This window comes from Saccoglossus kowalevskii, chromosome 20, assembly GCF_978046115.1.
Source record: "Saccoglossus kowalevskii chromosome 20, keSacKowa6.1, whole genome shotgun sequence".
Classification (NCBI taxonomy): Eukaryota; Metazoa; Hemichordata; class Enteropneusta; family Harrimaniidae; genus Saccoglossus; species Saccoglossus kowalevskii.
The window spans coordinates 14,337,760-14,353,575 of record NC_140660.1 but is presented as its reverse complement, the minus strand read 5'-3'; the positions used below and the strand labels follow the sequence as shown (position 1 = coordinate 14,353,575).

At 33.4% G+C, this 15,816-nt stretch overlaps 1 protein-coding gene across 1 annotated transcript; it reads right to left on the bottom strand.

The window, feature by feature from the left end:
• Window positions 1–3,177: 3,177 nt before the first annotated feature.
• On the bottom strand, window positions 3,178–15,816 carry LOC100371436 (phosphatidylcholine transfer protein-like). The gene is made up of 6 exons (XM_002740802.4): window positions 15,612–15,816; window positions 12,741–12,858; window positions 10,890–10,969; window positions 9,673–9,844; window positions 5,985–6,052; window positions 3,178–4,807 (listed from the first exon to the last, which is right to left on the bottom strand). Exons 1-6 carry the CDS (start codon window positions 15,726–15,728, stop codon window positions 4,727–4,729), a joined length of 636 nt encoding a protein of 211 aa, XP_002740848.1. The 5' UTR covers window positions 15,729–15,816; the 3' UTR covers window positions 3,178–4,726.

Here is a 15,816-nt window from a genome sequence, read left to right as displayed (position 1 = left end):
TTTTTATTTCATATCCATCCAATAAACAAAGTCTTGAGTTATAGCATCATTAGTCGATTTCTGTGCAAGAATAGGAAGTTAATTCCCAGCTTGCAGAATTTATTCGCTGGTTTCCATAGTTCCCAGTGTTCTTATTGGCTATCGAATGTTTACACTGCAAAATTATAACACCTTAGCAGACAATTTTCTATGAACTAGTCTATTCAAAGACTGAATTCTGTATAGTTTGCCCAAGATGTAAAATTGTAGTCAATATAATTTTTGTTGGTTTGAATAAGGGACGACGTCAAAAGATCGATGTCGGATAAAAAAACTTAATTCCTTTAGTTTTTTTCCAAACCCCCCCCCTACCCCCCACTGAAACTTAATCGATAAATATTGGTCATGGCGTCAGACTACATTCACTATTAAATACAAATTGATAATCGGACAGTAGTATTGCATAGCAGTTGGTTGTTGGGTGGGTGTAAAAAGATTTTACAAATGCACCTCATTTGACGCACAGATTTACACTCGAACCAAACCATTTTTCTGTTTTTTCCCTTTTCGGTTATTTCTGTCCATGATTGGATAGAAAAAAAAAAAAACTACAAATACTCAAAGATTTTTTTGACTTCATTAAAAAATAAAATCGTTTTTGTAGGATGGAAACTTTTTGAGGTCAAAACCCCCCACCCCCAAACTAAAGGAAATACGTTTTTTATCCGACATCGATCTTTTGACGTCGTCCCTAAACAGAATATAAATTGCCTATTTAAATACTATGGTGTGATTTTAGTGCATTTAACAAACATATAAATTAAGTTTGCCAAAGATGTTCATTTGCAGGGCCGCAGTATTTGTTAGATGAAAAATCGACTATAATCTTGGATCTAGCACATTTGTAAGAGCATTTACCTTGTCTATATCATCGTAGATAAAAGTCAAGGTCTAGGAGAAGAAATATCTGTTATCGTTGCTGTTGTTGACTTCATTGTCAAACTATTTTTTGTGGGTACGATTCCTCAAGTAAGTCTAATTTATTTCAAACTTCGATAGTAACTAGTTTGAGATTTCAGCCAAGTTTAGTTTGTGTTCTATTTATATTTTTTTCAATATACACTGTAGCCTTGCTATAACGAACTCTTTGGGGGACAAACAATTAGTTTGTTATAGTGAAATGTTCACTATAATGAAGTACATAATACATTGGGTTTGTTGTGAGCGGGAGACATGTTATGTGTTCATTATATCAGGAAGTTCATTATAACGGTGTTCATTATACTGAGGTTAGTGTATTGGTTAAATTTCACTTACAATTGTCTTTTTCTTCTTTTCATTCAATTTTACAAACTTTAAGAATTAAATTTGCCAAAGTCAATTATTTGCAGAACCAACAGTATTTGTTAGATGGACAATTATATTGTAGTGATTGTTATTGTGTCTGGCAAAACAATCAGTTTATATGTGTTTTCATTGTTTAATCAAACAGATACCCAGATGTATGCTACAAGAATGAAGTTTTCGGTTCATAATATCCAATCCAATCGGTAACTATCATTTTACAGTGAACAAGAATACTAAAAATTACATGTTGTCGTTCATATTAAAGCGGGAGGGTCGTCACCTGTGCACGCACTGGAATTGAGTCCCACGCGATGAAAACAACACACGCTAAGAATGCAAAAGCTCATGGGTAGACGCTTGTTTGTAAACAATGACACGCTATGGCCAACTGACGCAAGCGCAGGTGACGACTCCCCCGATTTAACCGAAATAATGTTACAACACAATATTATATGCATGACTTGTATTAATTATTCAGATTCCCGACACTAGTATACGCCATTTGTGTCTTGTTTAATTGAATGATTATCGGTACTTAGATGCGTGCTACAAGAACAGAGTTTTTGGTTTATAGTAAATCATAGTCTGGTATCTACCGCGGTATATACAGTGAACATGTATACTAAAAATTACATGTTTACATCCATATTGCATTCTTAGTAACTTGAACAACCGAAATAATGCTACAACACGATATGATATGCATTACTTGTATTAATTATGTAACGGAACACATGTATGTTTATTGTTCAATGTTTTTAAAAAGCGTTACGTCAAAATTTAGGTCACGCAATAGTAGACGAACTGGGAATTTGAATTAAAACCTTTTATAGTATCTCCGAGTACAGCGAACATCATTTCTTTGGCCTTATTTCGGGTTTCTCTGAAAATAACACCCTTCTATTTGCACAGTGATCACGTGGTAACATTTTTTTGTTGAAATATTTTTTTCATATTATTTGAAAAATAAGCTTTCTAAAAATATATAACTTGATGTGATTCAAAGAATGTTACTTAAGAAATGTGCTATGCAATTGCAATAGCAAAAACCTCTGGTACATCATTAAAAAGTGTGCTACGCGAATAATGAAAAAAAAAACAGACAAGAGACTAATCTTTTTCTTTTTTTATTTCTATTAAAACTATTTGCATATTTCTTGTCGAGCAGTAAAATAACAATAAGACGCTTTGACACAAATGGTCGTTGATAACGAGAGCCACAATAATCCTCTTTGCCATCTAAAGTGTTCCACCATCACATCCACTGACATATGTAACCAAGCTATCTGGTACAGTAAACAGAACAAGAGAATGAAATACTATTTGGAGCCAAAAAAAAAGTCATATTGCTCTCTCGCAGTCAGCGAGATTTTGGCGGCCATTTACAAGTGAAGTTTATTTGGCTCAAACTACTGGTATCTTACTGGTATCTTGCATGAAGTTAGGGGGTACATTGTACTCTACCGGGACTAGAAGCATACATTAATATATGATTATAATAAATATTTAAAGCGAAGGGATCGTCACCTGCCAATGCGTTTCCCAAGCAACGTTAACGCACTTCAAAAATGCGGAGGCTCATGGCACAGTCAGCTGGCGCACGCGTGATAATAAAATAAATGCGATATTTACTATATGGGGGCCGCCATCTTGAATGCGACATAAAACTAAATATTTAAGGTATTTAATTTGATGTCGCATTCAAGATGGCGGCCCCCATATAGTAAATATCTCATTAATTTTATTATCACGCATGCGCCAGATGACTGTGGCTCATGGGCAGATGCTTGTGTGTAAACAACGTGTATGTAAATACACCTCGATTGGAGATACAATTCAGCGAATACAGTATTTACTCTATTACAAGTACATCTTCTATATTCTGAAGAACATTCAATATTGATTTATTAACAAGCCATACACGCACTGAAATATAAATGGTACTGTAGAATACTGTATTTTCGCTTGGAATTTATTTTCGCTGAAGGGATGATTTCGTGAAAATAAAATCCAGAGAATATACTTTTTTTTCCTATATTTCATATTAAACTCGTCAAAAATCAGTGAAAATAAATTACATACAAAACGCCCACAAAGTCTTTTCAGCGAAAATAAAGTATTCTACAGTATTTAAAATGTGAAAAATTACTGTAAATGCATTAATTAATCAATTGGTTTTAATTTTGCCAATGAGTACAAATATTAAAATGTCAAATTACTGTAAAATACTTTATTTTTGCTGGAATTAATTTATGCGGAAAAACATTTTTGGTGTTTTGTAAAATGTTTTGTGAATGTAAAATATGGGAAAAAAGGTATATTTGCTGGATTATATTTTTACGGAATAATCCCTTCATCAAAAATAGTGAAAATAAATTTCAATCAAAATTAAAGTATTTTACAGTACAATAAATCACACCGTTTCTATAACAAATCTGTGAATTTAAAACCAATACCATAAAAATAAGAAAATTAAATAATGGTGAAAATTTTTTTTTTACAGTACTTTCAAAAGACAGCAAGTCAGCACGAAATTGAATTGTGCACATACAAATTGTTCATTACTTGCATGGCACCCATCTCAAAAGCACATGGTGTGATGTTGGATGCCTTCGACACATACAATGTAAACCCTGTCAAAATACTCAAAATTATCTTAACCCACTTAAAGGGCACACAATGCCCCCTAAGCCCCTAAAAATATATACACACACAGATGAGTATTTTAGACATGCATAACTCAGTGAAAAACAATACAAAACCTTCTAACTCCCAATAAAAAGTACACACACAGTTTAAAATGTATTGCAATCATTTCCTGATTATTATCTTCTTAAAAATGCTTTTTTTTAAAAATCAAAATATTACCTGTTTTTCTTCAGTGTAAAATAAAATTACATAATTTTTATCTTAATCACAATAAATTATTAATTATAAAAATTTATATTTCTAAATCGATGCATGCCCAAATACTTGAACTGTCAACTATTCATGAAGACTAATCCATATTTAAATATTTATAAATATTCATACTTTGTCTAAATATGTTAGTCTGAAACCTGAGGTTCAAAGTTCACCAGTTAAATATGGTAGTCTGAAACCTGAGATTCAAAGTTCACCATCTAAACATGGTAGTCTGAAACCTGTAGTTCAAAGTTCATCCCCTAAATATGGTAGTCTGAAACCTGAGGTTCAAAGTTCACCATCTAAATATGGTAGTCTGAAACCTGTAGTTCAAAGTTCATCCCCTAAATATGGTAGTCTGAAACCTGAGGTTCATACCATCACCTAAATATGGTAGCCTGAGGTTCAAAGTTAAATATATCTAAATATGGACGTCTTCACTTCCAAATAAGGAAGCAATATATAGATTGGAGACTTCTCATTGGTTTATCATGCTTTAGGAAGTTTTGGATTTTAAATAATCAGCATATCCCTTGCAAGCTGCCTGCATATCTGTCAGAAATTTGGGTACTCCAGTCTGTAATGATAAAAAAAATATTTTAGAAGTTTTGAAATTGATTGGCATTATGATATTGTCAATGCAGAACAAAAAGAAAGAATGAGGAATGAATACAAATTACTAAAGTATTTTTAAAAAATCTGGTACTACAGTGATGCTTGTTTGTGAGTAATAAAGACAGACACCGGTACAATATGTGTGCACGTCCAAGCTTTTTTTTTTTTTTTTTTTACATTTAAGTTAATTTTATTTCTTTTCAAAATAACAAATACACAGACAAGAAAAGAAAAAGGCTGTACACACTAACTGGTTCACCACCAAAACATAAAGTGACGTTGTCTTATGGTGCAAAATTGGTCCTTTTTTCTAGGAAACAGAAACGTGGTGTTTCTTCTTATGGAAATTATATCTATCTTTCTTATATACCGGTAACTAATTTCAGCTTTAATGGCAACAAAGGATGGTAATTCTTTCTTCATTTTGCTTTGCCACGTCCAAGCTTTCTTCCAGACTGCCCCATACTACCAAAAACTACAGACTCCCTAGCATCATGTTACATACCGGTATTACCAAAAACTACAGACTCCCTAGCATCATATTACATACTACCAAAAACTACAGACTCCCTAGCATCATATTATATACTACAACAGACTCCCTAGCATCATTGTCATTCTTAATATATTACATTACTCATATTTCATAATAAAACCTATACATGTATTTGGTATGATATGTTTCATATATTTGTTTTGAGCACAAAATTATATTTCTCCTGAAATTCCAGATTTAAATTTAGTTTTTTCCCGCTAATTTCTTTAATCATTAGACGAGAAACAAAAAATCCTTGGGGGGGAGGAGGAGGGTATTTACCAATTTCTTTGCTGATTCACCTGGTTACCGGTGTTCTGATGAGTTATTGAACATTTACATAGTAAAATTAACGCAGACAAAATTGTAATGTTTTTACACACAAGTTTCTACGGTAACTGTGAAACTGAAGACTTTTCTATACCAAGGGTATTAAATATATATATTCTTAATTTGTCACCAACAAACATTTTAGAAATTTTTTTTATAAATATTTTTTTTTTTAGCTATCCTTCTTTATAGCATACAATAGAAATTAGGTTACAGCACAATATTACAAGATTCAACAAATGTTACTGCTAATATAAATAAATATGATTATTACCTTAGCTCCCCAATTTATGAGCCATGTTGGAATCATTCCTTTTGGGTTGTCATAGTAATACATAAATGCTGTAAAACAAAGAATATGGATTCATGAAAAAAAAAGTCAGATGGTGAACAGCGCCCCCAGTGGTATACTTTACAAATTGTCAACAACTGTTTCTGTCTAAATATTACCAGTAAGTAAAGTTTTAATGGAAAACGAAATTTTTCATACTTTTCATATAATAAATAATTTCTTTTAAAACGTTAATCAAGAACTGTAGAGAATGCAAATTTAAATATATTTGGTCTAGATTTTACAAATATAATACTGTAAAATACTTTATTTTCGCTTTGAATTAATTTTCACTATTTTTGCTGAAGAAATGATTCAGTGTAAAAAAAATGCCAGCGAATTTACGTTTTTTCCCATTTTGTTATTTAACTTGCCAAAAATCAGTGAAAATAAATTCCATAGAAAACATGCAAAAATGCTTTTCAGCAAAAAATAATTACAGCTAAAATAAAGTATTTTACAGTAGAGGAAAACACATAATGTACATAATGTCAGTTGAGTCAATTTAAAATATACATTGTATATGCAAGGCAGAATTTGATACGTCGAAAAAAAACCTGTGAACATGTCAGCTGCTCTCTGATTGGTCCGTTAGTTAGGTGTTTGGGTATGGTGGCCAATCAGGAACAGTCTTGTATTAAAGTAGCTTTGCATCAACTTCAAAAAGTCAAATAAAGTTTGAGTTACTAAATGTGGACATTGAACAACAAAAGCAATTCATGTTGCCCGTAACTCAAAGTTCGGTTAACTGGTGATTAAACAACAAGTTATAAATTGGGCGTAATTTTGCAAAAGTCAGCATGGTTACTAAAATATGGGCATGGTTTCAAAGTTTTCATAACTCGATGTCCGTGACTCACACAATTCAGCATTATAATATTATAACTCTTTCAGTGTATCCAAACGCTGGCGATGGTTTAGGATTTAGTTAGGAAGTTTGAATATTGAATTCTGATTGGCTATCCAACACTAACATCTAACAGTCAGACCAATCAGAGACTAGCTTACTTGTTGGCATTTTTTTTTTTTTTGACATATCAAATTCTGTCTCGTACATATGCTTCAAATCAAATCACTGCACATTGCAGAAATTCTTGCAATGCATCTAAAATCAGACCATCATATACATTTCACATAATAGTTATATAAAAAAAGTAAATTTCCATTTATTTATTTAATTTTATTATAGTTATTATATTTGTAAACCCTTGGGGTGGCGTGTTGCAAATATGACCCTTTGAATACAGTATTTACTCTATTACAAGTACATCATCTATATTCTAAAGAACATTCAATATTGATTTATTAACAAGCCATACACACACTGAAATATAAATGAGTGTGTGTGTATATATTTTTAGGGGCTTAGGGGGTATTGTGTGCCCTTTAAGTGGGTTAAATTTTTCCTCGCTCAAGTTTAAGATAAATTTGTTGACAGTTCTCGTATTTTTTACTGAATTCAATCGTAATTTGGACAGACAAAATGTTACATTGCTTACAAAAAATCAGAAATGTTCACAACCATTTTTATAGAAAAGAGCTACTTTGTGGATGGTGTCTACCGATAAGTTGAATTTGGTGCACAAAAGTATAACCCTTAATTAATAAATAAAAAAAAAAGTGCTGAGAGCTTGTAACCCATAAAAGTACAACTTAAATTACTTTATTGAACTGCTCCCTGATATAAAACTATTTTTCTGATTTCTTACCTTTTTTGTAAATTTGTTCAAATTTTTTGTAATTTTCACTGAATTCAATCGTAATTTTGTACAAAACAGACAAAATGTGACATTACTTACAATTTTTGCAACATTTATTTAGTGCAAAGCAAACAATGGGAGTCTTTGCAGTTACCTTGTCTGTATGTGTGTAGGGGTGTGTGTGTGTGTGTGGGGGGGGGGGGTCTGTGTGTGTGTGTCCGTCTGTTCCACTGATATCTCAAGAACCATACATCGGTTTTTGATGAAACTTGGTGCATAGATGCTCTAAATTAGGTTTTGATATTAATTCATGCATATTAATTACCTATTTTGCATGATAATTAACTCATTTTTAGCTGTTCCATGACTGTTCCACTGATATCTAAAGAACCACTCATTGGATTTCGATGAAACTTGATTCATAGATGCTCTAAACAAATGCCAGGTTTTGATTAGTTTTCGGTGAAAACCTGTACATATTAATTACCTAATTTGCATAATGATTAGTAAATTTTCCGCTCTTCCACTGATATCTCAACTACTAATCATCACATTTCAATGAAACTTGGTACCTAGATGTCATAGGACACTGCACAGACCTAGTAGTTTTTAGGGTAATATCAGTACGTATTAATTACCTAATTTGCATAATTAATTAATTTTCAGCTTTTGAGATTTCAAGTAGTAAAAATTACATTTCAATGAAACATGGTACATAGATACTCAAGCACTATGCAGAGATCGAGATTGTTTTTGGATAAATATTTGTGCATACTAATAACCTAATTTGCATAATTGGTTAATTTTAGGATTTTCACATATATCTCAAGTACTAATAATGACATTTCAATGAAACTTGGTACACAGATCCTCCAGGACTATGCAGAGATCTGATTAGTTTTGGGGTAAATAATTGTGCATATTAATTAACTTATTTGCATTATTATTTAGTTTTCTGCTTTTTCACTGATATCTCAAGTACTAATCATCACCTTTAAATGAATCTAAACTATGCAGAGAGCCAATTAGTTGTTGCTATATATTTATGCATATTAATCACCTAATTTGCATAATTAATAAAATTTCAACTTTCGCACTGATATCAAGTACTAATCATGACATTTCAATGAAACTTTGTACATAGATGCTCTAGGACAATGTTCAAATATGATCAGTTTTGGGTTAAAATCTGTTCATATAAATTCCCTAATTGGCATAATAATTCATAATTGTTTGGTTCTTATGACATTTCAATGAAACTTGGTACATAGATGGTTTGTTACATTGCGCAGACCTTATTAATTTTACACTCTGTTCATTTTAATTTTCTGATTTGCATAATGAGTTTTCAAGTTTTCCATCAATATCTCAAGTACAAGTAATTTTGAATTAATTTTTACTGTGTCTCTAATACTCTCAAGCACAAGGGAGTTCTTTCTAAGCTTTCTTTGATTTGGAGTTGACTTTGTCGCTCAAAGGGTTAATAAAAAAATACTGTAAAACTTGTTGAAAAAGCGACATGCAATTTTAGTGAATTGTGGTAAAATAACGTAATAGTGATTATCAGTATCACTTCATTTATTTATTTTCATTGAAATAATGACCACAAAGAATACGTTTATTTTTTTGTATAAATTTACTTTTCGATAAAGTGTATTTATCATGTCAGTACGTTTATTTTTGTGTTGTTTACAAAGTATGTGTGGAGAAAAAAGACGTTGTTTGGCGGCTATTTTGAATTTATAATAAAGTCATTAGCGACATCTTGAATTAGCGAATCAGTTCTCTGGCTAAATTCCCTAAAAAGACATGCCCGCAAAAATGTTTTACAGTAGTTCTAAGGTCCTCTCATCCCACAAGCCCCATGAGAGTACAACTTAATTCTAGTGAACTGCTCTCTGTTATAAAACTATTTTCCCCTAATATCTTACCTTTTGTGCCATCATCCCCGTCTGATTCCAGCGCCAGACTTTGACAGAAATCATCCACTCGTATGACCCCACTCAGTTCGGGTTCACTAGCAAACAGTTGACTCTGTCCAAGCACCACTGTGATCTTTCTTGTATCAATGTCAAACTCGCGACACTCTCTCATAAATACATACTGTCAATGTGGTTAAGGGAAGCTACAATAATAATCTGCATATTAATTAGCTAATTTGCATACTTGGCAACAGGAGATCTTATCAATCCAATCTGATTTCTGGTCTTTGATCATTGTTTGACATTTTCAAATATTGGTAATTGAATTTACTTGGATTTAATTTTCGCTGAATATACTTTTTTGGCGTTTTGTATGGAATTTATTTTCACGGATTTTTTGACAAATTGAATGTAAAATATAGGGAAAAGTTATATTCGCTGGATTTTATTTTCACAGAATCATTCCTTCAACAAAAATAACGAAAATTAATTCCAAGCAAAAATAAAGTATTCCACAGTGATAAATTAAAGCATAGATATCGACCACCGTGAATATGTTACGAATCCTTAGACCACAGAAATTGTGCACTGACAATGACCTGTTTACAAAAGACATTGAATATTTCATTCCATATTCAGTTTACCTATCAAACATTGCTAGTTACAAGTGTTTAACCATCTCACCACCAGTTTCCTCTTTCTTTGAACTTTCCTTCAGAAGAATGAGACAAAAATAGCCAAATTTGGGGGCAAAAAGTGAAAATGGATTAAAATTTTGTTCGTTGGCTACAGAATTAAGGTTTATTTCCAAAAATTTTGAAAAATATAAGAAAAAAGTGCAGAATAATTATGAAGTTAGGGAGTCTGGTGGTGAAAAGATCATAAAACAAATCATACTGTTTTTCACTGAAATCAATCCCAACAGATCATACATGTACCTCAACATTGATAATTCACTTCCGCACTGTGTTCCCAGAATGTCTTTGAGAATTCTCAGAGAACTGCATTTGTACAACACAGCATTCTGATAGATTAACAACAACTTCAGGTCGGAGGTCAAATTGTGCAAGAAAAATCCTTATGGGAAAATGCCTTGTATCACTGTTAACAATTCTAATTCCAAAAATAAGACCATCCTCCAATCAAATTGCCCATATCATCTACATGTGCACAAAATGCTTCAACCCCATTTGTAAGATGTTGTGCGACTGGCTACTAAAGGATACATCTCTGTTTGACATTGGAAATGGAAAGTTCACTTGCCAGTAGACGCCATTTTTATCTCCTTCATTAATCTCGCGCAATTCTGAAAGTAAGCAAAATTAGAGTACCATATTTGTTGTACTAGTAGCACATCAATATGAAGCTTAATTTCACATTTACATAATTATATGCACTACTAATAGAGCAAATACAAATTTGATTTGAAAAGCAAAATCAGCTTAGAGGTCCAGGATGGTGACTGTAACTTATCTAGCTTTAAGCTTAAATGCAGTCAAAACTGTCTCAAACAAAATGATGGAAATTTTAGGGGGTTTTAGAGATAAAAAAAATATATATACATGTGGACAGGCACATTAGAGTAAAACCTGTTTTCGTCCGTGCCTTTATATAAAGACTACCTGTCTATAGTGACTACTTTTAAGCAGTTCTAAGGTATAAGGCATGCGATACCTGTGTATAAGGACTACCTGCCTATAGTGACCACCTTTAAGCAGTTCTAAGGTATAATGCATGAACTACCTGTGTATGACGACCACCTGCCTATAGTGACCACTTTTAGGCAGTTCTAAGGTATAATGCATGAGTTACCTGTGTATAAAGACCACCTGTCTATAGTGACTACTTTTAAGCAGTTCTAAGGTATAAGGCATGCGATACCTGTGTATAAAGACTACCTGCCTATAGTGAACACTTTTAAGCAGTTCTAAGGTATAATGCATGAGATACCTGTGTATAAAGACCACCTGCCTATAGTGACCACCTTTAAGCAGTTCTAAGGTATAATGCATGAACTACCTGTGTATGACGACCACCTGCCTATAGTGACCACTTTTAGGCAGTTCTAAGGTATAATGCATGAGTTACCTGTGTATAAAGACCACCTGCCTATAGTGACCACTTTTAAGCAGTTCTAAGGTATAATGCATGAGATACCTGTGTATAAAGACTACCTGCCTATAGTGAACACTTTTAAGCAGTTCTAAGCTATAATGGACGAGATACCTGTGTATAAAGACCACCTGCCTATAGTGACCACTTTTAAGCAGTTCTATGGTATAATGCATGAGATACCTGTGTATAAAAACCACCTGCCTATAGTGACCACCTGTCTAATATGTGATTACTCTTTCAGCAATATTTTTGCAGATTTGTCTTTGTTCAGAGACCAAAATAATAAATAGCATTCTGTTTGATCTCAAATTCAACTCAAATAAGTGTTTTTGCCGTACCGTCTCACTGTCTTTTAGAAAAATATTACAGTTGGTAATGGTAATATAAAGATCACCTGTCTATGAAGACAATTTTAATAAAGTCCCTTGGAAGGTTGCTATACACAGGTTTCACTGTACCTTGGGAGGTTGCTATACACAGGTTTCACTGTACCTTGAGAGGTTGCTATACACAAGTTTAACTGCACCTTGGAAGGTTGCTATACGCAGGTTTCACTTTACCTTGGGAGGTCGCTATACACAGGTTTCACTGTACCTTGGGAGGTTGCTATACACACGTTTCACTGTACCTTGGGTGGTTGCTATACACACGTTTCACTTTACCTTGGGAGGTCGCTATACAAAGGTTTGAATGTACCTTAGGTGGTCGCTATACACAGGTTTGAATGTTCCTTAGGTGGTCACTATACACAGGTCTCACTGTACATTTGGTGGACGCTATACACAGGTTTCATTACTTTACATGGTCACTATACACAGATTTGACTAGCTTAGGTGGTCACTAAGCACAGGTTCGACTGTACTTTAGGTGGTCATTATACACAGGTTTGACCTGTATCTTGGGTGATCACTATACACAGATTTAACTACCTTGGTGGTCACTATACACAGGTTTGAACTGACCTTTCACATATCCATCCCATTCTTTCCTGTATTCTAAATCTACGTACACTTGTCTACACGTCTCTGGTGACACTCCTTTTAATAAACCAAATATCTTGTATTCATAGAGCCCAGATTCCTGTAAGGGCAGATAAATAAGGGCACACAACCCACATGATAAGGTAAATGAGGTCTCAGTAAAAAAAGCAGGTGGTAAGCTAGCGCAGTTTGAACTGAATTCAAATTTTGCACTACTGTTGCTGCACATACATGCAATGCATTATGGGAGATAACTTCAAATTTTGCACTACTGAGCATGTTACTGCACATACATGCAATGCATTATGGGAGATAACTTCAAATTTTGCACTACTGAGCATCTTACTGCACATACATGCAATGCATTATGGGAGATAACTTACAGTTTTCTATTACTGTAAAGCACTTTATTTTCACTTGGAATTTATTTTCGCTGTAAAAATGCTTCGGTGAAAATAAAATCCACCCAATACATCTTTTTCCTATATTTTACATGCAACTGATCAAAAATCAGTGAAAATAAATTTCATATAAAACAAGTCTTTTCAGAAAAACTTAATTTCAGGTAAAATAAAGTATTTTACAGTAATAGAAAACTATATCATACTGAATATCATATACTTTATTCAATATAAAATGTATATATATAGTGTCTCGGTCAATATTTTCCTCATCGAGGCATTATACCTGAATAATGACCTCTATTTGTTCATTATTACATGCATACATATTTCCATAGTGTGATATAATACAAGACAAATCAATAATGCATGTCATTATATCAGTATAGCAAACTGTGTAATAGACAATTTTCCGTTCTTTGTTAACGTACTACAGGACAAACAAAATTCATAGCATCGTAGTGGCGACAAACGACGCATGGGATTCGACAAACCCGAATGTATTTTGGGGATATTTCCATGCTTAATAATGTTCTGTATACATTTGACGATGGTAAATTTCGATGAAGTAAGGGTATTCAATCGCAATATTCCCCTGTCAAAGATCGGCCTTTGATGTGAGGTACGAATTAAAGAAATTCCAGTTCAAAATCAAATGATCTTTGCGGCAGACATTCGGTGCACGTCTTTCACGCAACTCGTGAGATCTCGCAGTTGAACGGGGAATCACCTATTTTTACACTAACACTTTTTATGCTAATATTTGTAAATATTTGCCTCTTGCAATATTAATTTATTCAATTAACATCCAAGGGATCGCATCATGTGATATTGAATGCACAAGTAACAGACAAGTAAAAACAAAAAACAGTACAAATATTTTTTTTATTTTATGTTAAATGTTCTTTAAAGCGGGAGAGTCGTCACCTGCGCATGCGTGAGATGGCCATAGCTTGTCATTGTTTACAAACAAGTGTCTCCCCATTAGCCTTTGCGTTTTCAGCGTGTGTTGTTATAAATTCCCACACGTGTGCAGGTGACGACCCTCCCGCTTTAAGGTACTGTGAAATAATTTATTTTAGCTGGAATTAATTTTCGCTGAAAAACACATTTTAGGTGATTTGTATGTAATTTATTTTCACTTTATTTTTGGCAAGTTGAATGTAAAATATAGTAAAAAAGGTATATTCACTGGATTTTATTTTCACTGAATCATCCCTTCAGAGAAGATAGCAAAAATTAATTCCAAGCAAAAATAAATATTTTACAGTGTACTCATTAAATTATAAATGCAAATTAACAGAATTTATTCATTTTCCATTAAACTGTACTTCTGGGCATTATAAGGATATTGGCTTAAAAATGTTATGAGTTCGCCAGCTAATTTTTGAAGAAATTATGGTTGTATTTTAGTGATTAGTAGCAATTTTGGCAGTATTATAGTGCCTTTAACACATATTCCTATGGCAGAGATATTATGCCATACTAGTATCTTAAATTGTAGACTGGTGACATAGGCTGAAAAAAATCATATATTGTGAATGATGGGTTAATTTTTGTTGTCCTAATTTATTTCAAAAATCTGGATTTTAAAAAGTGTCAAAAATTAAACTAGCAATTTTTGTTAAATATTTGAAACACAAAAAATTGCTATTTCATTGTGCCATGAGACACTTATTTCATGATTTTACATAATAAACCAATGAATATGGTCATCGGATTTAGGACCAAATTATAAGCTACAGTAGTTTCTACCTTAAGCTCTGAGCCCCATCCCTAACCTGTAACCTAACCCTAACATTCCACCACCCCCCCTCCACAATGTGATTTTATATGCCCCTATAAATAACTGAATAGGAACACGTTGAAATGAAGTGTGGAGGGACTGTCACTGGGTGTATATGATAGAGGGAAGTTGTGCAACCAACTTTGCCAAGTTCGCAGTTTTTCGCTGATAAAAAAATAATTAAGGCAAAAACTAACCGTTTTTCAGCATTTTTGTAACAAAGCTAGACATTATTCTCTATCAATAATCCGCCCAAAACCAGAACATTTCTACTAAATCTTGTGTTTTTTCGACGTTTTTTGAAAAACCTGCGGTTAGGCTGCGAAAGTAGTTCCATGCTCTATCATATACACCCAGCGACACCCATGCCAGCTGACTGTGTGGTGGGGTGGAGTTAGGAGAGGGTCCTGGAACTTTTACCTCTTCGGGTTGTCAAAACATGTCTCAGTATTGAGAGATTGTGAATTCTCTACATTTGGAGCCTTGTTACCAATTATCTCGTCCGCACCTTCCTGTTGGGTGAGTTTGTTCGACTGTGTGTATCAGTCGGCTGCGAATGTCTGCCGGCCTTTATAGCCAAGTCTGACCGTGGCGGGTGGTGGTCACAACAAATTGGACCCAAGTGATTGTTTATTTAAAAAAAAATCAATGATTATAACCACAAACCTCTCGATATTTCCTGTATATTTTGACGTCGTGCGATTCCGTGAAAAATTCATATTCGTCAATAATCGGACTCTTCAACTCGTTGCATGCTTCTAGAAATCTGTCTTCCGAAAACATATTCAGGCGAGAAAATGGGACGTTTCGTTGTGAACAGCGACGCCCGGTGTTTGAGTCAATGAAATTCCTACTCGTGGTCAAAGGTCAA